Raw genomic sequence first — 22763 nt, forward strand, 5'->3', positions numbered from 1 at the left:
ACAATTCCATGGAGTCCCTCTCTAAGGTGAATAATCAACATCACAATTACTTTATAGAATTGCATTTTTCATTAGGAAATATAATAAAAACCTTGCTCTTGCAATGGTCAGAAATGTGTCTTCACTTGTTTCAATTACTGGGAAACACTTCGTTATTCAGTGCTGTGTGTTGAGGATTGAACTGGACGTTCAAGAGATTCCGGCTGCTCCCCATCACTGCATCTTCACGCACTGGGCAACGTGCCCATCCCCGGCAATCACAACCTGCAGGAACCCGCCAGACTCCGCGCCCAGAGGAGGCTGGGAACGCGGACGCGCCAACGCCGCGCATGCGCGCGCCCCAGGGCGCCGTTGGCGCAGGAGTGCGCAGGCGCGCCGACTCCGGCGCGGCCTCAGCGGGGGCGGGGCGTGCGCGGCGTCTCTTCGCGACCGCGGCGGTGGCGGCGCCATCTTGGGCGTGCGGCCGGGGCGTGAGTGCGGCTGGGGTTTGGCGGCGTCCCCGTCCGTGTCCTTCGCGACCCCGTTTCCGCGGGCGGACTCAGAGACGCACATCGAGCTCTAGGGCTGAGTCCGGAGGGCGCGCGCCGCGATGATGCTGAGAGGAAACCTGAAGCAAGTGCGCATCGAGAAGAACCCGGCGCGCCTCCGTGCTCTGGAGTCGGCGGCCGGCGAGGGCGAGCCGGCGGCCATGGCGCTCGCGCTGCCCGGGGAGCCGCCCGCGCCCGCGCCCGCCGAGGACCGGCCGGCTGAGGAGGGGGGCTTCACTATCGACATCAAGAGCTTCCTCAAGCCGGGCGAGAAGACGTACACGCAGCGTTGCCGCCTCTTCGTGGGCAACCTGCCCACCGACATCACCGAGGACGACTTCAAGCGGCTGTTCGAGCGCTACGGCGAGCCCAGCGAGGTGTTCATCAACCGCGACCGCGGCTTCGGCTTCATCCGGCTGGTGAGCGGCGCGGGCGGGCGGGGGTCGCGGGTCCACTGCCCCCGGCGCCCCTCTCTCCCCACCGCCTGGGCGCGGGGGCGTCGTGCCGCTCGTGAGGGGCTTTCCACGAGGGGCTGTCTTCTGTTTTTGTCTGTAGCTTTGAATACTAGGAGAGCACGGGCTTTGCCCCTTTTCATCTAAATCTTAATACGTTTTCCAATACCACGCAGAAGTCGTGCCTCTCTCACGTTAAAAAAAAACATTGAACAGTGAGGCTTCACACTGACAGGACCAGATACATGCTTTATTGGGTTTTCCTGTGTGCTTGGTGAATCCCTTCAGTGTCAGTTACACAGCGTTGTTGTAATTCGTATTTACGTGCTGGACTTTTTTTTTCCTGAACAAAATCGTCTTTCTTGGAGACCTTTGTATATAAATAAGAGGTTTGTGTGTGTGTTGCCTTTCTAGTTTGACCCTGAAGTTTTATGTTCACTGTAGTTTGCGGAGGCTCTCTTTTTGGAACTTTAACTTTCAAAAGCACATGATTGAGTGGACAAGGCAAAATTTTATATGTAGTGAAAACTGATTGTAATTAAATGACACTGCTTTTAGGGAGAGCATTTGGAGATCTAAATGGTTTCAAGAGAAGGGTTAGAGATTTCCTTAAAATTCGAGTTTAATAATCGGCATTTGAACACGAAATTATAAGCGCATTTAATTATCTTTTGCACATCAGAAAAGAAGCCTGTCACTTGATTAAAATTGTCTTTAATATAAATCCTAATCTTATCTTAAAATAAAGGAAGTTAGGTTTCTACAATTAAGTATTACAGGAAACTTTTGGTTAAATACTGAAGAGGTGATATTTAACATTTTCATAGTCTTGAGCCTCTGGCACCATCTTGGTCTGTTCTGAAGCAGAGGAAGAATGGTAGGGCTGCATTTCTTTGTTTCTCTAACCTTTCACTTAAAAATAAGCCAATAAATGTATTTTTGACATGGAAAAATCTTTTTTCTTCCTGTCTTTAAAGTTGCTAAAAATCCTTCCTTTAGTGTACTTGGACTGTCCAATAGAACTTTCTGCAGTGATGGAAATACTGTGTATCTGCGCTGTCCAGTATAATAGCTGCTAGCCATATGGGAGCGTTCACCACTTGAAATGTGGCTATTGTTGTCGAGGAGTTGAATTTTAAATTTTATTTATTCTTAATTTAGATATTGGACAGCACAGCTCCTCACTATTAAAAAATTTTTTTTATGGGATTATAAAATGGAGAGGTGAGAAGGGCTACTTATGTCTTCTCCTTTGGGATATGCTCCTCCAAACCCATCACTCTAAAGTTTTGTGTAGGAATGTTGAAGATTTGCCAGTCAGAAATAAGAATTTAGTTTTCCAAATTTGACTTCGTGGATAACTTTACTGTTTAGTCTGAGCTCTGTGATTAACAGGTTAATCTAAAAGCTTTAAATGTTTCTGAGGTATCATTTATTTTTTTCTACTTGGAAAATCACAAAGCACATACCTGATCTGAATATAGATAATGGTATGGAGGCTGCAGTGTGTGGTGATGGTGTAGTGTCTCTAAAATAGTGATGTAATTTTATCTGATTTATATTTTTAGGAATACTTTTTACTTGTTCAGTAATTAAAGTTTAAAATGCAAGTAAATTTTCTTAGAAATTTATTTCCAGTTATTTGTAGTTTTCCAGTTAATTGATGAGGTGAGACCACATTTTTGAAATGGTGTAGGGTCAGTGCTGCTGCCTGTAATGTTGCGGAAAAGAATTTAAGTGGCAGCTACTCTTGAGGTTCTAACCCATGTTGTGAGTCTCTGGTACATGAAGGATGGAATAGAGTGTGTGTGTAATGTGGACACTTTTTGTGTAATTTTAGACCCCGATGCTTTTTAGTTTTTGAATGATTACTGACAATTTAAATTGAGTAAATTAACTAAAAAGTTGTAGTGCATTTTAAAGCAAGTTTAATGTAGTGGTAACTGTTGTTGATTTGACCTGAGCTTGACTTTTACTTTTATTTTCCCCTACTTTTAGCTTTAGTAAGTGAGATTTCTGGAGCAGTGATTTCACGAAAGTGTGGTCCCTGTCCAGTAGCTTCAGATCTCTTCCAAGCAGAAGGCCACTTAAATTATTTCCTTTACCATTCATGTTAGCAGTGCTGACCCTGTACCATCTCAAGAATTGTCTCACCTCATCAGTTAACTTGGAGTTTGTTAGAAATGGAAAATCTAGGGCCCCGCCCTGATCTGTATCTGAAAATTTGAGGTTGGGGCCCAGCAATTTTGGGATTTAACCAGCCCTGCATGTTATTCTGATGCTTGCTAAAGTTTGAGAACTGTTGTTCTAATTAAAGAATTAAAAGTCAACTGAATTTACTTCTGTTTAGTCACTGGGGATTAAACCCCCTCTCCTCATGCTTTTTATTTTTAATTATGAAGTGAGATACGCTTCTTACAGAATGTTCAAATATTAGGGAAGACAGAGAATGTACTTAATTTGTCCTGCCTAGCATTTAATTTGAAGTCATCTTTTATTTCAGGGATGTTCTCTCTCTCCTTTTTTTAAGGGATGTTCTCTTAATTACAATTTTAACGTTAGTGAAAGATTTTTCCTCCCTTACTGTATTTACTAAACGTGATCACTGTTAAACATTGTGTAATTTTTCCATAAAATTTATATCATACTATACACATTGTATTGTGCTTTCAGTATTTCAGTTTTTCATTTAGAATATCTTTGACTTCTTTTCATGTCATTATTTTCTTTTTAATGACTGCATTGTATTTCACAGTATGTTTTCAACTTTATTTTTTGTTTGGTGTGCACACACACACACACACACACACCACTCTACCACTGAGATATACCCTCCCCACTATTTCACAGTAAGAATGTACTGTATGCTACTTAATCAGCTTTATTGATTGTCTTGGAAGATATTTTCATTTTGAATCACTGGATTTCCTTATATTTATTAACTTAGTACTTTTGCAGTAGGGGAATTTTGACCATTAGTGTACTAGAAGAGAAAAGATCATGTGCTTTGAAAAGAGCCTTTGGAAAAGGTCCAGTGGAAATTGTTAGACCCTAGTTCAAGCAGTCTCTCATCTTGGGGTAGTCACTTTAGTTTCTTGTTTGTTTTTGCATTCTTTTCAGTTAAGAACCTGTAGTTGTACGTTTTATGCAGAGTGATGCAGGCATACCAGCTGCAAGGTGAGATATATGGTGTATTGGTGGAAATTGTGAATTCTGTAGATTTAAGTCAGCATTTGTCGGTGATCTTGGGCAAGTTACTTCAACCTCTCTAGGCCTGTTTCCTTATATACGAAGTGAAGATAGTAACAAAACCCACTTAATAATTATTGGTGAGGATAATGAAAGGTAATGTATACACACGCGGAGCCAGGCGCGGGGAGAGACAGAGATATTATGTAGTAACCATTTGATAAAAGTTATCTTATTGTCCTTATTCTGGGGTATGAAGTAAAGAAATCTTGGGTTCATTTCAAATACATTATTTTAATTGACTTTACAGTTACTTCAGTACACATATGGAGCACTGGTTGTCAATTGAAGTAGTTTTGCTTCCCAGGGGACATTCGGCAATGTCTGGAGACATTTTTGGTTGTAAAAACTGGAGGTTCTCCTGCCATAAATATCCTTCGTTGTGTGTGTGTGTGTGTGTGTGTTTTGACATAACATCCTGTAATGCACAGAACAGCTCCCCCACAAGAATTATCTTGCCCATAATATCACTAGTGTTGAGGTTGGGAAACCCTCATATAGAACCATTTAAAACCATTAAAAGTATAAACTTTGATAAAGGATTATGGCATTGAAAATACCTGACAGCATAAACATTTTATTTGGCCCAAAGAGTATTAAAAATTTAATTCTCTGCCAATAGTAAAAAATTACTTGAGGTAATATAAAAATGGAGATTTCTTGTTTCCCCTGAAAAAAACAAGATCTATGACATTGTGACTATATCTGAATCTGAACAGGAGGTTTTCTCTAGAAACACTTTCCACTTTTATTTTTTTTAACTATTTTTAGTGGGGATAGATAATTAGGTTTACTTATTTTTGGAGGATGTACTGGGGATTGAGCCCAGGACCTTGTGTATGCCAAGCATGCTCTCTAACACTTGAGTTGTACCCTCCCCCAATGTATTTCTTTTAATACAAGTAGATTTACAAAAGATGTTGTTTTGCATATTTAATAGCTATAATTTGTTTATGCGCAGATAATCTTTAAGTGATGACTATTAACAGGGCATTGGGATTGGAACTGTCTGCTTAAAATGTTTAAATTACTTATCTTTGAATAATTAATAAAATGCCTATGATACCATAATTGATAGACAAAAACAAGGTGACTATCAGCCATTTCCTAGAGCTACCCACCTCTTCTTAGAAACAGATTATTATTTAAAGGCTTTTGTGGTACTGTCATTTTTAAAAAGTGATTTTTTTCCTTCTAAAAAGGAATCCAGAACACTGGCTGAGATTGCAAAAGCAGAGCTGGATGGCACCATTTTGAAGAGCAGACCTCTGCGAATTCGTTTTGCTACACATGGAGCAGCCCTGACTGTCAAGAACCTTTCTCCAGTTGTTTCCAATGAGCTTCTAGAGCAAGCATTTTCCCAGTTTGGTCCAGTAGAGAAAGCTGTTGTGGTTGTGGATGATCGTGGTAGAGCTACGGGGAAAGGTTTTGTAGAATTTGCAGCAAAACCTCCTGCACGGAAGGCTCTGGAAAGATGTGGGGATGGAGCATTCTTGCTAACAACGTAAGTTGAAACATCTTGTTCTTCTGTGCAGTGATGATAGGCTTGTCTGTGTTCAGATTTCTGCCTTTCCTTCTAGTTCATACATTGTCTTGGCATATGGGAAGTAGGTAAGTAAATACTCAGTGACTACAAATAGGGTATATTTGTGTCTTTCTAGGTGCTACAGTCATACTGTATTCACACTTTACTGGATGGATTCGTATTTGAATCTCAGGAATGTTTCTTATGATTTTCATTCAACTTACTGAACATCTGTATGTAAAGCAAAATGTTATATCTAAATAACGAATGAATGACATTTTAATCAACTTTGAGGTGTAATTTACATGTTAAAGTGTACCCACTATTTTTATTTTTTTATTTTTGGGTGGGGAAGATAGTTAGTCTTTTATTTACTTATTTTAATGGAGGTACTGGAAATTGAACACACAACCTTGTGCATGCTAAGCACATGCTCTACCACTGAGCTATACCCTCCAATGTTAGAATTTTTTAAAAAAAAATTTTTAGGGGGTAGGTAATTAGGTTTATTTATTTAATGGAGGTATTGGGGATTGAATCCAGGACCTTATGCATGCTAAGCACATGCTCTACCACTGAGCTATACCCTCCCCCAATGACCCCAATTTTAAATGTAGAGCTCAATGAATTTTAAAAAGTGTTTGTGTGTAGTCATGTAACCTACCACCATAATCAAGATGTAGAGCATTCTCATCATACAGCAGAAGTTCCTTTGTGCCTTTTTGCAATTAGTTCCCATGTGGACAGTGATTGATCTTTCTGTTGCTAAAATTACTTTTGTCTTTTCTAGTATTTCATATAAATGAAATTATATAGTGTGTACTCTTTTGTGTCTAATTTAGTTAACAGTGTTTTTGAGATTTCATTGATACCACTCTATCAGTATTTCGTTCCGTTTTATGGCTGAGTTACAACTTTGTGGGTGGATGTTCATGTTGCTTCTGACTACTGGCTATTGTAAATAAACATTTATGAACCTTTGTGTACAAGGCTTCTTGTGAACGTGATGGTTTCATGTGGCTTGGGTAGTATTTAGGAGTAAATGGCTGTATGTTCAACTTTATGAGAAACTGCCAAATTGTATTCCAAAATGTTTATACCGGTTTACATTCCTACCAGCAATGAATGAGAGAATTCTAGTTGATCATGTCCTCACCAACACTTGTTATTGGTAGTCTTTTAGATATTCTAGTGAGTGTAGTGGTGTCACATTGTTTAAATTTTATTTTCCTAATTCCAATGATGAACATCTTTTCATGTGCTTTTGGCTATTTTTATGTCTTGTGAAGTGTCTTGTGACATTTTTCGCCTGTTTTGTAATTGAGTGGTTTGTTTTACATTATTAGCAAATCTAGGTACTGGTCTGTTTTAAGACTGTTTCTCCCAGTCTGTGGCTTACTTTTTATTATTTTTTTCCCATAAAGTATTTGAAATTTATTACAAGGACGAGCTCCAACATAGGAGATATTAGAGAATAGGCTCTCGGTAATTGAGGGTCCCGGGGTGCAGGCCTCTTTAATTTTCTTAATAGTGTTCTTGAAAGACCAGAAATTTTGATATTTTCTGAAGTCCAGTTTTTCAGCTTTTTTCTTTCATGGTTCTTTTTGAATCTTTATATGAAATCTTCCCTTTTTCTAAGGTAGCAAATCTTTTCTCATGTTTTCCTTGAGAAATTTTATAGTTTTTTGATTTATTGTTTTTGTTTTGTTTTTGCGGGGGAGGTGATTAGGTTTATTTATTTTTTAATGGAGGTACTGGGGATTGAACCTAGGACCTCATGCATGCTAAGCAAGCACTCTACTAATTGAGCTATACCCTCCCCCTGATAGCTTTTTAATTGAAACCTGTGATCCATTTTGAGTATGATGTCAGGTAACAATTCATTTATTTAATACAGATATCCGGTTGTTCCAGCACTCTTAATTGAAAAGATTATGATTTCCCCTTTGCTGCCTTTTACCTTTATCAAAAAACTGGAAGAAAAATCTGCACTCTTTTCTGTTTCACTGATCAGGATGTCTTTTACACTAATACTATACTTTCTTAATTACTTTATCCTAAGCTTTGATGTCAGGTTGTATCATCCAACTTTATTCTTTTTTTCAAAATTCTTCTGGTTATTATCATTTCTTTGAATATCCTTACTGGTTTTAAAATCAGCTTGTCAATTAAAAAATTCTACCGGATGTGGGTTCTGTCCAGCAGAAAAGTCCCACCAAGATGAAATGAATTACTTGAGATTCTGGAAAGTCGAGAGCTAGAAGGAATCGGGGACCAACTCCACAAGCCTCTCAAATACTCCCACATTTATTGTGTACAATCAAAGGAAAAATCACCAACAGTTGTGTAATGGAATGCAGGAACTTAGGAAAAGACAGGATGAGATAGAGATTGTAGAATCCACAATGAGTATAAATGAGTATAAAGGGTTAGTTTATCTTTAGGGAAGTCATGGCGAGAGGGGGACACGATACATTCTTTAGATATGTTAATTACAAAGCAGACCACCAGACCAGCCAGTTCCTTGTCTGGGGGATAATAGACTACCTGAACAGCAGGCACGCCCAGTGTTTATAGCTGAGGGCCTGGGTTGTTGCTTTGCAATGAGCAGAGTACTATCTACAACCTCAACTGTGCAAGCAAGGCACTGTCTCTGCTTTTTACGGCAAGGAGACAGGAGTGCGGAGGGACGCACAGGGCCTGCTAGCAAAGCAGTTACTAAGCACATTTGTTCTTCTTAAAGGAGACAAGCAGCTGGGCTGTTACAATTTGTTAACCCAGTCATGGGCTCCCACAACTGGGCTTTTGGAGTTGCTGAGTCTACAGATCATTCTGGGGAGTATTAACATCTTCATAGTATCAACTTTTCCCTGTCTGTGAATGTGATGTATCTCTCCATTTACTTAAAAATGTCTTAAAGTAATTATAGGTATTAAACTATCATATTACCATGCCTTTCCTTTCGGTTTGCCCACAAAGAAGTTTTTGATATGCACCCTTAGTCTTCAAATTGGATTTGGTATAAAAGTTCCTTAGTCGATTATTGATTTCTTTTATCGCTGATAACCGTGCCCACCTCTGACACTTACTGTGCTATTGGTTGGGGTCAAATATTTTAGGGTTTAGGAAATTGGGTACAAAGGCAATGAAAAAATTGTTTCCTGGCCACACTTGTAACAAATTTTTCAATTTGTTTTTGACAGTTAAGCATTCATGCTAAAGCTGTTTTACAGCAGGTGTAGCATGAAAATTAAAGCTCTGCCAACTTGTTCTCTCAGAGACTTGGATCTTGTTCTCTTTGCTTAGAGATGCTTTCCAGATCATCACAGGCCTTGCTCTCGCATTTTATTCACATTTTGCTAAGATGTTATCTTTTTAGAGAAGCTGCCTATTTTATCTTAAAATAGCTGATGCTTTATTCTCCAATTTATTTTTCTTCAGAGCTCTTAGTGTTAACTTGCATCTCTTTCTTAGTAGTAGTATGTAACCTCCAAGAGGTCAGGGGCTTTGTCTGATTCAACACCATAATCCTAGCACCTGTATTCTGATAATTCCTGGCCACGTAATAATCTTACAGTAATTATTTAATGGGTGAGGGAAGGCTGGAACTAAAACAATAGGCAGGGCGTATGGTTAGTATTTTTTTTTTCTCCCACTGCAAGCTTTGATTAATTGGTGTTTAAAGTCATAGCTGGACATTGGTAAATACTTAACTATGTTTTGTAGGTAGCTTTTAGAATAATTTAAAAACAGTTTTGAAGGAACGGACAAGGTGTTGAACATTTTATGTGTCTTATTTCATAATCACAATCACTTGTATTTATACAGCACTGGTTACTATTTGTCCCATTTTTCAGATGAGAAAATTGGCCCAGAGACATGAAGTAATTTGCTTAAGATTGCACAGCTAGTAAATGGGAGAGTTTAGTCTGATTCCCAAATACCTGGCTTTTTATACTGTGCTGTAGTGGTTTATCTTTTCTCTAGACTCTCCTTGCTCAGGAACTTTGTTGTTAAAACTTCTCATGAAACTCAGGATGCTCTTCTCTGCTGTTTAAATAGTTGGTCTCAGCTGAAATGTCACTTCATGGGGAGGATTCTCCTGACTGCCTTGTCTGAAGTGGGCCCCTCTGTTAGTCTTTCTGATAACATTGTTTTTTATCCTTCTGAGCTCTTAAAATGATTCTTTTTTTTTACTTTTTTTGGGCAGTGAGGGGGTCTCTTAGAAGGCTTTCAGGGATTGTTTTATCTTTGTACCCTTAGCCCCAGTTACAGTTTTGGTACCTATTAATCAGATATTTATTGACAGACTGACTGAATCTCATACATCTGAGGTAGTACAAGTGGTTTCGTAGGGTTTTAGTTTCTAAATGTAAACATCTTGTGTAATCAAAATTTCTCTTGAAAATACTTTTAAATTGTCATAAAATGTATACTATATATGGCTTTAGGTAAACAGCCTGATATAGTATATGTAATGATTAACACCTCGTATGCAAAAGTATGTGTAAATTATATATTTATGCTGTTTTGAAACTTTTAGGTAAGGATTGATATTTTATTGTTTTTTAGAGGACTTCAAAAAACAAAAAGATTTAAAACATAGAATGAACTAATTTTTTCTTAAAATTAGCACATGGTTCCATTGGATCATTTTATAAATCTGAGATAACATTATCAGATCCTAGTGATTTTATTTTTTCTCTATCATAAAGCGTTTTGTCAATCTAGGAATTATTTTATCATTACTCTTCAATTCTTAACTGTGTTAAAATGGCTTAAAATAAAAGCCTGCTCAGAACATTTGTGTGTCTGTGAAGATGATTAGTAGCGGAACAGGTTGTCCTCATTATGTAGCCCTTTTTAAATTCCATGCGTGAAATGCTGCGTCATCACCTAAGTCACCGTGATGTTAGCTGCAGGAGATCTGCTCTGCTAGCCCTGTGGTCATCCTCAGGCAGTTGTTCTTTACGTGGTTGTGGTTTTGGTGTGTCTGTGGGAGGAAGTGGGCTCAGTTTCCCTCCTGCCGTCTTGAGCCCACCTCCTCAGTCCTCAGTCGTGCTGTTGCTGTTGTATGTGCCACTTTGTTCTCACAGTTAGCCACCAGGTGTCTTTACAGAACACAGGGAAACCGTAAATGTCCACCCGTTTGTTTGGTTAAAAAATTATTGCACATGTGTCCATCTGAAGTGGTTGCATGTACTCTTTGAGGCTGTATTTACTCATTCTTCATTACATTCCATTTTTACATATCAGATTTGAGATCTCACCCTGGAGAATGAGGCCTGTAAGTCCTTTTTGTTTTGGATTCCCACTCACTTTATCTGAGGTTTCTATAATATATTGTCTTCATCACCCCAAGATACTCCACACCTGCTTCTATTTCTTTTTCTCTCTAAAATCTGTTTGCTAGCCCAGGAATAATTTTTTAAATAAACATTTTATACCTTTCCTTTCCCTACAGTTGAGGATTTAAAGTCTCTGTTGTTGTTGTCAAATAGCCCTTTATAAAATCACTTTTCTTGGTAGTTCTTAACTTGCTGGCCATCCCACCACACTACTGTGGATGTCTTCTGGGATGTCGTGAGGGTGGTGCTCAGCATTGCAGCCCACAGACTGGGCAGTCTCTAGGGTCTCTTTGATGGTTCCAGAGGGTTCTTCAGCTAAAGATTGGGGCCGCATCTGTCGGGCACTGTTGATGCTCTTACGAAAAGTGATGTTCCCACTGTGCTTCATGTTTTTCTGCTCTTTCTGTCTCTTGGTGGTTCCTCGAGGGCTTTGATGATCAGGGCAGAGGCAGAAGGTGCCACCGCAGTCTGGGCCTGTTGTTCTCAGTGTCAGTTTCACTGCAGTCCAGACCCTTGGAATTCCCAGTTGCCTTGGTGATGTCATCACCCACCTCTTTTGGAGACAGACCCTGGGGCCCACATTGGGGGCTAGAGCAGATGAGGCACCGACCTCCCCACCGGTGCACCTCAGGTATAGATAGGACTTCGATCTCGATGGGGTCGCACTTAGGCGGCACGGTGGAGGGGGCTGGTGTCGGACGAACCTGGGTTTGGGATGACGGAAGAAAGTTGCAGTTTGGCCTCTGAGCCAAAAGCCCTAAAGTCTCTGTTAATCTCTGGGTCTTTATTTATTTGTAAAGGGAAGCATTTGGAATCCAGAAAGCCCCTTCATCTCTCTGGCTCTTCTGTTAATACCACAAAAATTAACAGTGATTTGTTTCTCTCTGAACATCTCTGTTTAGAAGACAGTATAAATTGATTGTGTGGTGGAGGACTAATAGCAAGGAAAATTGCAGTGTCAGTGTGTCATCCAGTCCCCTATGTCCCTGTCATGTCTTTGGTGAGCTTTTCTTTCCTTGGGAAGCAGTAAAGAAGGAGGGTTTCCAGGTCACGTCTTTCATCATCCACTCTCATTCACTCACCCCAGTTCTTCCTTGAATGTGTTGCTTCTGGCTCCCTCTCCTTTTGCTTGGCTGATACCTTTTAATTCTTATTTTAGGTTTTAGAAGGACTTTTCCTTACAAGACTGGTTGGACACAGAGGGAGCTGGGAGGCGGGTGAGGTGGGAGTTTGAGGCAGGGGGTCAGGGATGATGACATGACACACAGAACTGAGCTTGGTGCTCGCTCCCATTGTGCTTTGTAACATGAACGGCGGTGATCACACAGGTTCACGGTGGTTGGTTGACGTTTCTGTCATCTTGAGTGGACTCCGTGCTCTAAAACAGGCACCTTTGACTTGGATATTCACCTCTGCGCGGCCACTGCTTATCGACTGATCTTGTAACTTCTGAGACATTTTTCTCAGAAAGATATTTTCCAAGTATATATCTTGGAATTATTGTAAAAGACTTCTAGGAGGGCATTGGTCGTAGATACTGTATGAACACTCGTTCATGCTTTTTACTTGCCCAGGACCCCGCGCCCGGTCATCGTGGAGCCAATGGAGCAGTTTGATGACGAGGATGGCCTGCCCGAGAAACTGATGCAGAAAACTCAGCAGTATCACAAGTAAGGATGCGTCAGACATGTGCTATCTAGGGTGTGACGCTGCGTGGGGGAACAATTACCATTGGCTTATAAGGTGCTCTGTTTGTTTTTAGCCTGGTTAACAGAGTGGGCGGATCTACACAGAATGCTGATTTTCTTCTGTATATTGGTGAAACATTAACTTTACTTTGAAAAGTCTTAACTTTCATAACTGGGGCATGGGTGGGTTAGGTAGGGTACTGTCAGTAATATGTATGCCAGAGAAACAATGAAATTGAGATATGAAAATCTTTAGTTAGTGTGCTTCAGGTGGAGTATGAGTCAGGAGACTTGGATGGGGTTAGAGTGGGGGAGGCTCTAGTAAGTTAACTTGGCAAAGGTTAAGAATTCTTAAAGATAAAAACAGCATGTTTTCAAAATGTTGTATATTATTATTTTACCAATTTCTTTCCACTCTGTGATTCAAGTATTTTTACATAAGTTACCTGTATGAATACATTGTGTGTGTTTAACCAATCACTTGCTTATTATAATAAGTAGCACTGTAGTGTTTGCATCATGAATTCAACAAATACTGGAGTGGCTTTCTGCCAGGCACTAAAAAAACCACAAGAATGAGGTATAAGGGCTTAGATCAAAGGGTATATGTATTTAAAGTTGGTTAATATGTAACTGGTGCTGGAGGTGTATCAGTGAACAAAACAGACCAGAAAGTCATGCTCTGTGGTGGTGGTAAGGGGTCGGTGGGTAAACAAATAGGAAAAGTGTGGGGAAAAGACAGGGAAAGTGGGTGCCTGGGAGCAGAGGAGTGTGGCTCTTGTGCACTGTGGTTAAGGAAGCATCTGTGAGTATGCATCTGGTAGCAGCTTGAGTGGAGGGGAGGCTGTCGGAGGTGGGATGGAGTAGAGGGTAGGGTCTCAGCCCAGGAGTAGCAGCTCTGCAGGCCTGAGGGAGGTCTCTGTCTGGGAGCAGGAGGGGTGAGCAGAGAGCTAGAATGTGCTGGGAGGAGTGCAGGTTGTTGGGCCTTGTAGACTGTTGAGCTGACTTTGGCTTTTGTGGCTTATGAGAAAGGAAGGAGCAGAGTATTAAATTTAACAGCAGCTTTCTGGCTGCTGCTTTAAGAATAGATTGTGAAGAGCCAAGGGTGGAAGTGGGGAGGTGAGTTTAGGGTCCTGATGACATGGAGCAGTCACAGTGGTGATGGTGAGCTGTGGTCAGATTCTGGGTGTAGTTTGGAAGCAGACTGGATTTTGCTTAAGGGTATGGGGTTGTGGGAGAAGGGAGTTGAAAGGATGATGTCGAGCTTTTCGACTTCATTAACTGGAAGTATGGAAATTGCTAGTGACTGGTGTAAGAACCCTGCCAGGGAGCAGATCTGGGGGAGGAAGATCAGGAGCCCTGCCCTGGGCGTGTTAAATTTGACCATCCAAGTGGAGACGTCAGGTGGGTAGTTGGATTTGTTTCTGGAACTTAGGTGAGCTGTCTTGGCTAGAGTTACCGCATGTGGTAGAAAGCATGCCAGAGGACTGACTCTGGAGACTCAGTTTACCAACGTTGAGAGATCAGCAGGCATCAGCGAAGACCGAGTGGGAATAGTCATTGTCGTAGGAGGGACAACCAGCAGAGTGTGTCCTAGTAGCAAGGGAAGAAGGTATTTTAGGGAAGGATCAGTGTAATTCATAACCACTTATATTTCTCTTACGCTGTTTTTCAAAGACTTGCTGTTATTTCCTGTTCAGTTAACTTTTTTCCTGGTAATAGTTTATTACAAATTTGAAATAGAACATATTTTTGAATTCAGGAATTATAGGAGTGGAATTATAAGGGTGTTAATAAGAAGTGGTATTTGTAGTCAGTGCTTGTTTGTATAATGGTTTAATTATCCCAGCAAACATCATGAGATCTCATGATACTCCCATTGTACTGCTAAAGAGTTATGCTCAAAAGGAATGTTCACAAAACATAAGAGCCATGACTCAAATTTAATTGAAATTTAATTGAGTATGGACCCCAAATCCATATTGTTCCAGTAGTATGTCCCTTGGAGCAAATGAAGAGTTTTTTTTAAGATGATTATAGCCAATGTCTGGCTTAGGAACTACTGACCAATAAACAATTCTTCCAAAAAAATTGGTGGGTGGCAGATCCTCCTGTCTCTTTCCCTTTTGCAGTCAGTGCTTTAAAAAGAAAAACATCCATGTCTGTTTTTTAGGTCTAGAATACCTAGATCATGGTTAACTTAGCTTTTCCTTATATACCCTTGAAGATCTTTGACATTGTTTCTTGTCACTACATTTTCCATCTGTGACCACTTCCCCCTTTATTTCCCAACTTTGTTCCATCCACCGCCTTCCCCTCCTCACCTCAAAATAAGAGTTAAAATTTATGATTGCAAGGCATCTGTGCTTTTATTGGTGGTAGGAATTGTGTTCTTATTAATACTTTTTAATAGAATCTGTGATAGGCAAGAATAATTGAAGAATATCTTTGAAATTCAGGTACTTTCTAAGGTCTTTATTTTAAAAAGTTTAAAGAAATTATATTCATTAAAGAAATTAAATGTGTATAATGTGCTAGATACATGCTAGGTACTTGAAGTACAGCAATTAACAGAAGTTTTGTGTCCTCCTTATTGAGTTTATAGTCTAGCAAGGGAAATAAGTTTTAAACAAATTGTAGTAAATTAGGCCTATATTTTTTGGCCTACCTAACTAACCAGGCACATAACACTCAGTAATCTGTATCTACTTTTATTACTATCTCTAAAAGTTACTACTTAAAAAAAATCTGACTTCAGACAGTTAACTTAAGGCACATTTGACTTATATGTTGCAGACTGCCTTTTGTAAAATTTTTGTGTGAAAACCAGATAGACCATAATATTGGAGGTGAGAGTTAGGGGAGAGTAGGCTGTAGCAAGCTCAGATTGCCCTGCTTTGAGTCCTGGGTCCATTACTTACCAGTTTGACATCTTTGTGCAATTACTCAAATTCAGGCTTGCTAAAACCTGCGTCATGATGTTGCCGGGAGGTGATGCTTGACAGTGCTCCATAAATGGCAGTGCGTGTTATTCTTACGTGTGCGTACATTTCTGTGTGTCTTTAAATGTAACCTTAGGGAAAGAGAGCAGCCGCCACGTTTTGCTCAGCCTGGGACCTTTGAGTTTGAGTACGCATCTCGATGGAAGGCTCTTGACGAGATGGAGAAGCAGCAGCGTGAGCAGGTTGATAGAAACATCCGAGAAGCCAAGGAGAAACTGGAGGCAGAGATGGAAGCAGCCAGGCACGAGCACCAGCTGATGCTGATGAGGCAAGGTGAGGGGCACCTCTTGTGGGCTGCAGTTCCCACTGCTGTCTGCTGCTGCTTGAGCTGCCAGCTAGGAGTTTGGAGACAGTTGGACCTTGAAATATTAGAGAGGAAAAAAAATCTCACTTTTCTGAAAGAACTTCCTTAAGGAAGAAAACGTTACTGAAAATAAGTTCCCTCCATAAGTAATCGTGTTGGAGGTAATTAAAGCTGTTAACTTTTGCCGGCGGTGGATTGTGATTCTGCTGGTGAGAAGAGAAGCATGGTGGGTAATCCTTGGTGTGTAGATGGGGCATAAAGTCACAAGTCAAGATTTTGTCTGGTGGAAAGAAGAATTAGGGCAAATGCTAGCTATTTAAGATTCTTAACACTTGTCAAAAGATCGCAGATGGGTATTCTTTGGCGGAGATGAAGGAGATTTCATGGGGACGGGTGAATGTGGGGTCTGAATTCTTTGTAGTTGGCAGGAATGTTGTAAACAGTTGAGACGGAGCTGGCTGGGTTTATCTCTAGGAGCAGTCGCAGCGGGTGATAACTTACGGTGGCTGGTCACACAGCTAACGTGACAAGCTGCTTCACTCTGTCTCAGAAGCTTTCAGAGTGTCTCCTTTTGCTCTACACTTCCTTTCATGCCGACTTTTATTGTTCGTCTCCCTCCTTCCTTCTGCTCTGTTCTTGATTCTCCAGGTAGTTTTTCCTGTCTCTCGTCTTTTTCACTATCTGTAGTAATTTTGTATTTTTTAATGTAAAGCTTCTGATTGCTTGCTTGCTTTCTTTGCTTTTTTCCCCCCATTTTTAAAAAATTGAAGTATAGTCTGTTGACAGTGTGTCAGTTTCTAGTGTACAGCATCATGTTTCAGTATACATACACGTACATGTATTCCTTTTCATATTCTTTTTCATTATAGGTTGCTCAAGATATTGAATATAGTTCCCTGTGCTCTAAATTAGGAACTTGTTTGTCTATTTTATATACAGTAGTTAGTATCTGCAATCTCAGACTCCCACTTTATCCCTTCCCACCCCCTTTACCTCTGGTAACGGTAAGTTTGTTTTCTATGCCTGTGAGTCTGTTTCTGTTTTGTAAATAAGTTCACTTGTGTCTTTTTTTAAGATTTCACATATCAGTGATAATCATTTAGTACTTTTTTTTCCTCTTTCTGGCTTACTGCACTTAGAATGATGATTGCTGTTTATTTTGCTGTCAAATTTTTTGCTTTCGTTTTTTTAATTGAGCATTTCAGTAAACATCTGCCTTCTCTTGGCTGCCCCCAGAGATCAGGGCAGCATAGACAGCTGCCTGGGTTTCTGCACCGTCCTTCTTATTGGACTTTGTGCCATCTAATCTTGGCCTTCTCCAAACTGTTCTTTATGGTAGAGCCTGCATTTGTTTAAAAGGTGAAAATTTGATCGTCATTCATCTCTAAATCTTTTTAGTAGATTTTCATTTCCTTTAGGATAAAGTCTAGGTTAGTTTTTTTCCCTCTGTTCAATAAATGTTTATTGAGCAGTTATGATCAAGTCAATGAATAACTGTTCTGATGTCAAATAAGTTAAAACAAAATCGAGCTCAACAGACGATTGAAAACAGACATTTCTGGTTTCATTTGGACCCTTAACCTAGCTGTTTTGTAAATCACTTTTTCTAACAATGGAACTGATTCGTACCATGTACTAGTATGTTTAAAGATAAAAGCAGGTCTCTTGCAGAAAACTTGAAAATTGTCATCTAATATAAAGTTGCAAAATCATTGGTTGCTTAGGGCTGGAAGTGAGAGCTTCAGGTTTATCCAGTCTGGTGGTTTTGTGGTTTCTGATTTGCCTACCCACCAGAACCAACTGGGAAGTTTTAAAAACTGTAGTTTCCTTGGCTCCATGGCTGCTGTAGCCCTTCTGTCCACTGTGAGTTGTTCTCTGTGCATAGCCTGCCAGGTGCTCTGCCAGCCACTTCATTTTCCCGGTATCTGTATCACAGTCATGCCATAGTTAGGAATTACCATTGACTGGATGTGAAGGCATTTGTACTGGAAGATATTTGTTACTGCTGCTTACAAATAGTAATGTAATAGTCTTTACTTCAGCCTGCATTTCACGTTGGCTGTGGATGACACCTTCAGAGGTACTGAGGATGCAGTGATGACGAGACGACTTCATAGAACTCTTGTGCACTCTCAGACTTGCCTCACCCCGAGGGTATTTTGACTTGGAAGCAGAGTAATTTTGTGAAGTTACTTCCTATGAGCTTTCGTTTTATTGCTTTTTGTGTGTTTATAATCCCTGTTAACAGTTTTAGGAAAGCATGTTGCTTAGTGTATCTTACTCCTTGCTTCTTCTGGGTTTACTTCTGCTGAAGTACATCTTGTATTTATTCCAGCAAAAGTCTGTAGGTGATAAATTCGTTTCAGTGTTTGTTTAAAAATTTAAAAACATTTTGTAATTTTGTCTTTGTTCTACAATTTTGTACTGTGTCCGGCATTTCTAAGGGTGTGTTCAGGGAGGGGAGCATCTCTAGGTAACCTTGGTCCTGTGTCTGCAGAAGTGCAGGCCTCCATTGGCCTGCCGTGGAGGTAGAAAGCCCACAGCTCAGAAGAGGGGCCCCTTCCCTGGCCCGATCTTACGTGTTCTGGTAGGATTCAGTTTCTTCTGTATTTTAACAGTTTGTTCTGTATCCTTTAATGAAGAAATCATGCAAGTGCCAGTAGATGTATGCTTGTGAACTTCTTTGTAATCAAAGAAAGCCTTTTTATCTTTGTGGCACCTTACATTCTGCATGTGTGTCTACGCAGCTCTGTCTTACTGTTTAAATGGCTGTGTGACACTGTTAAATGGCCAGAATTAGTTTATGTAGCTCATCCTCTGGTAATTGATGTCCAGTTCTCTTTCCACTTTGTCAGTAGAAGGCAGTGCTGCAGTGAATATGTATGTATCTTAGCAAACTTTTGTGAATGTTGATTCTTACCTCCATTTAATAATTGCTTGTTTTATATTTTACTGATGTTTATGTAGTCCCTTCTAGACCCACATCCCATTACACTTATTACAGGTAATTTTTTTGCTTCTCCTGCTTTTGATCATCAGTACAGGAGGCATGAATTTATAGGAGACTGAATTTTTGTTATAGTTACTTTTTATTACCTTTCTTACTGTGATTCTGTAACTCTGTAGAGCTGTTCTAAAATGGAGAGTGCTAACTGCTGTGCGTTTTGCTATTACTTTCTCTTCTTCTGTCACTGGATTTTTTTTAAGTAAGCCTTTGTACTGATAATATAAGTAGTATTTCCTTTAAATGGTACCTTTTGATTCTTGATTACCAAAGAAAAAAGGAGGAAATAGGCATATTTGGCCCCTACATTTCCCCTTTCCGCTCAACTTTTTTTTCTTCTTATTTGTCTGGATTTATGATATGGACTTAATGTTTCTTTGTGTTTTCTTTGAGTATAAAAGCTGTTTTTTGTGTGTCTGAGAACACAAGTTCTACTCTCTTAGCAGCTTTAAATTACACAATACCATGTTATCAAGTATAGCTACTGCGTTACACCTGTGTAACAGGTATATTAAATATTATTATTATTATATACTAATAATACATACTTTTGTATTATGTTATTCTATATATTAGACCTCAGGCCTTGTGCATCTTATAGCTGTAAGTTTGAACCCCTTTACCAACCTCTCCCTGCTTCCCCCACCTCCCAGCCCTTGGTAACCACATTTATACTCTTGTTTATATAAGTTTGACTTTTTTTAGATTCTGCATGTAAGTTATACTTGGCAGTATTTGTCTTTCTCTTTGTGGCTTGTTTCACTGAACATAATGCCTTTAAGTTCCATTCATGTTGTTGCAAATGACAGGATTTCCTTTTCTTATGGCTGAATCCTTTTGTGTGTGTGTGTGTGTGTGTGTGTGTCTGTGTCTGTGTCTGTGTTAGTCCATTCTCTGTAGGTACACAACAGCTGATCCTCTCCTCTGTTGGTAGACATTAGGTTGTTTCCACACCTAGGCTGTAATGAGTAATGCTTCAGTGCATGTGAAAGTGCGGTCTCCTCAAGATCCTGTTTTGATTTTGACTTAATGTTCCTTAACCATAATTCTCATCAGTGTTTAAATCTCAGCCCTATTTTAAGTCGGTTAAGTCATTACTTTTCTGTTCATCACTTAATTGGTGTTTATTCTCATGATTTCTATAAGAAGGTTCATAGAAGCATCACTCCTCAAGTTCTTGCATCTTCCGAAACATCCATGAGCCTTGTGCTTTAAAGTACGTGGGTCTTTCTCGCCCTTCCTTCCTTGAGTACTTGATGGCATGTTTCTGTGGGAAAAGTATGAGATAAGCCTGGATTTTTCGCTTCCTTGTAAGTGATTTGATCCTTTTGCCAGGCTTCCATATAAATTCTTTCTTTTCATAATCTGGTAACTTGTCCTGAATATATTTTCCTCCCTCACATTTTATTATGAGAAATTTTAGGCATAAAAAACATTGAAAGAATTTTAAGGTATTTACTACTTAGGTTTTATTATTAAAGTTTTTCTTTATTTGCTTTATTTATTGCATCTTTGCATCTGTCCTTCACTAATATTTGCCATGTATCGTCTTGTACACCATAGTATTTCAGCTTTTCTTGGGACTAGATATGCTGTTCCAATCTGTAGATTCAATTCTTGTATTTCTGGGAAGGAGCTGTCTTAGATCAGAGAGCATACATTGTCTTCATGACTTGAAGAACATTACATTGAGAAAACACTTTCCTGCCGTCCAGCAAATCAGACTTTAAATTGGTCTGTATTCCCCTCTATTCCCTTTTGCTGTGTACCCATATTCATGATATGTTGAAATTATAGGTGTAGTTTTATGTTCTTCTATCGTTGTTTGTTAGGATGCATTGTTAAATGTTACTTCATCTAGCACTAAGTCGTGCTGTAGCTGATGTTCTAACTGTGGAGGCCTTTGGATTTTTTTTAAAGGGAAATTGCTATGAGTATGTTTTACTGGTTCAGAGGATAAAAACACCTATAGTATATAACTAATTGTTTTTGGTTAATTTTTTCCTCCAGAAGGATGTTATCATGACAGTGTACAAATATGTAAGCTTTAGTGAAATTTCAGGAACTCTGAGTATTAGTAACTCAAATAATTTGGTAGATGTAAAATGGTATTTTTGTTTTAAGTTGATAGTGCTTTTACTTAGTATCACATGATGTGCTTATCTGACAATTTGGTTGTCAGATTCTTTGAACTCATCATTACACCACTTACTGGTGAGGAAGAATCGGAGAGGTTAAAGCAGCTTTCTTGACTGGCAGGGCTTAAAAGGAGAAGATTCAGTTATCAGAAAACAAATGTTCTTGTTCCTTTCTTTTTCTTTTTCATGGAAGACATTGTAATGCAAATTTTTACATTTCGTAATATATATATATGTCCCTGATTTAAGAGTAGCTAACCTACAAAATCAATAATAAAATTATTACAGGATATACTGTATTGACTTTCTTGGGTAATTAATGATAGTAAGATACTTCCCATGCAGTAGCTTATTGAAGCATTCCCTCTTAGGAATATAAATAGGTTATATATCTTTGGTCTCCTCTAGGTTTTGGCCAACTATAGAATTATATGATAGTTGCAGGTTCTCAATGTTGGTTGCACTTTGGAGTCATCTAAGGAGCGTCCAGAAAAATAGTATTGGTGCTTGGTCCACATCCCAAGAGATTCTGGTTTAATTGGTCTGTGGTTAAAAGGTACTTGTATAGTTCTAATGAGCAGTTGACAACTGATGATATAAACGTTTGAAAATCATTCTAGACATGTTTGATTTTTTTAAAAATATTTTTTGTTGGGGAAGTAATTAGGTTTATTTATTTATTTTTAATAGAGGTCCTGGGGATGGAACTGAGGACCTCGTGCATGATAGGCACACACTCTGCCACTGAGCTCTACCCCGCCCCCAGTCATGTTTGATTTTTAACATAATGAAATGTTTTCTCAACTGGCATGTTCTCAGAATCCCCTATCACATGTACCAAAGCAAACTTCCCTGACCAGAGCCCCAACATCTGGTTTGTAATTTTTGTTTTTAAGTTGCTCAGTTGAGCCAGATCATCCAGGTTTGGGATGATGGCATTTTGGAAAGAGCTTTGGGATAAGAAAAGGTTTGCCCTGTATCCCAGTTGAACTATGAGGCTGGATGGCGAGAACATATTTATAACCTGCCTGAATCTTTTTTCTGTGACCTAATTAATACATAATTCAGTCTTTTCAGTCTGTAAAATGGGGAGGAGACTATTTACCTTGTTCAGATTATGAGTCCTGTGTTGTTACGGTTATTAAGAAATATTCAGTTGAAATAATTTATGTTCATTTTAGAAATTTCAGATAACATGATTATAGAAAAAAATGAAAGCAACTGATAATTGTGTTATCTAGGGTATTTGTGTATATATTTATATTTATGTATTTTAATTATGTATGCACATGTAATTTGGTGAGAGAGTATGGAGATTTTTAGTTAGCACTTGGGAAGTTTATCCACTGCTGCTCAGATGTGCAGAACAGATGTACCTTTCGTTATCTGATATTGCTCTGGACCCCTCGTGATGATGCCACGAGGATTGGACAGTGGGGGTGCTCCTCTTGTTAAAATACTCTCGTTCAGACCAGTGTTCGGCCTTTTTCCCTTGGGGGAGCACTCTCCTCATTGCCCTCCTTTGT

At 39.4% G+C, this 22763-nt stretch overlaps 1 protein-coding gene across 2 annotated transcripts in view; it reads left to right on the top strand.

Moving 5' to 3' along the window:
- The first annotated feature begins 428 nt into the window (after positions 1-428).
- PSPC1 (paraspeckle component 1) overlaps positions 429-22763 on the top strand; it is a 53420-nt gene continuing 31085 nt past the window's right edge. For both annotated transcript variants that reach the window (XM_032496532.1, XM_032496533.1), the window contains exons 1-4: positions 429-946; positions 5431-5732; positions 12676-12771; positions 15868-16064. In XM_032496532.1, coding sequence (XP_032352423.1) covers positions 590-946; positions 5431-5732; positions 12676-12771; positions 15868-16064 — 952 coding nt within the window. In that variant the 5' untranslated portion in view covers positions 429-589. The remainder of the gene's footprint in view (positions 947-5430; positions 5733-12675; positions 12772-15867; positions 16065-22763) is intronic.

Source organism: Camelus ferus, chromosome 14 (genome assembly GCF_009834535.1).
Source record: "Camelus ferus isolate YT-003-E chromosome 14, BCGSAC_Cfer_1.0, whole genome shotgun sequence".
NCBI lineage: Eukaryota > Metazoa > Chordata > Mammalia > Artiodactyla > Camelidae > Camelus > Camelus ferus.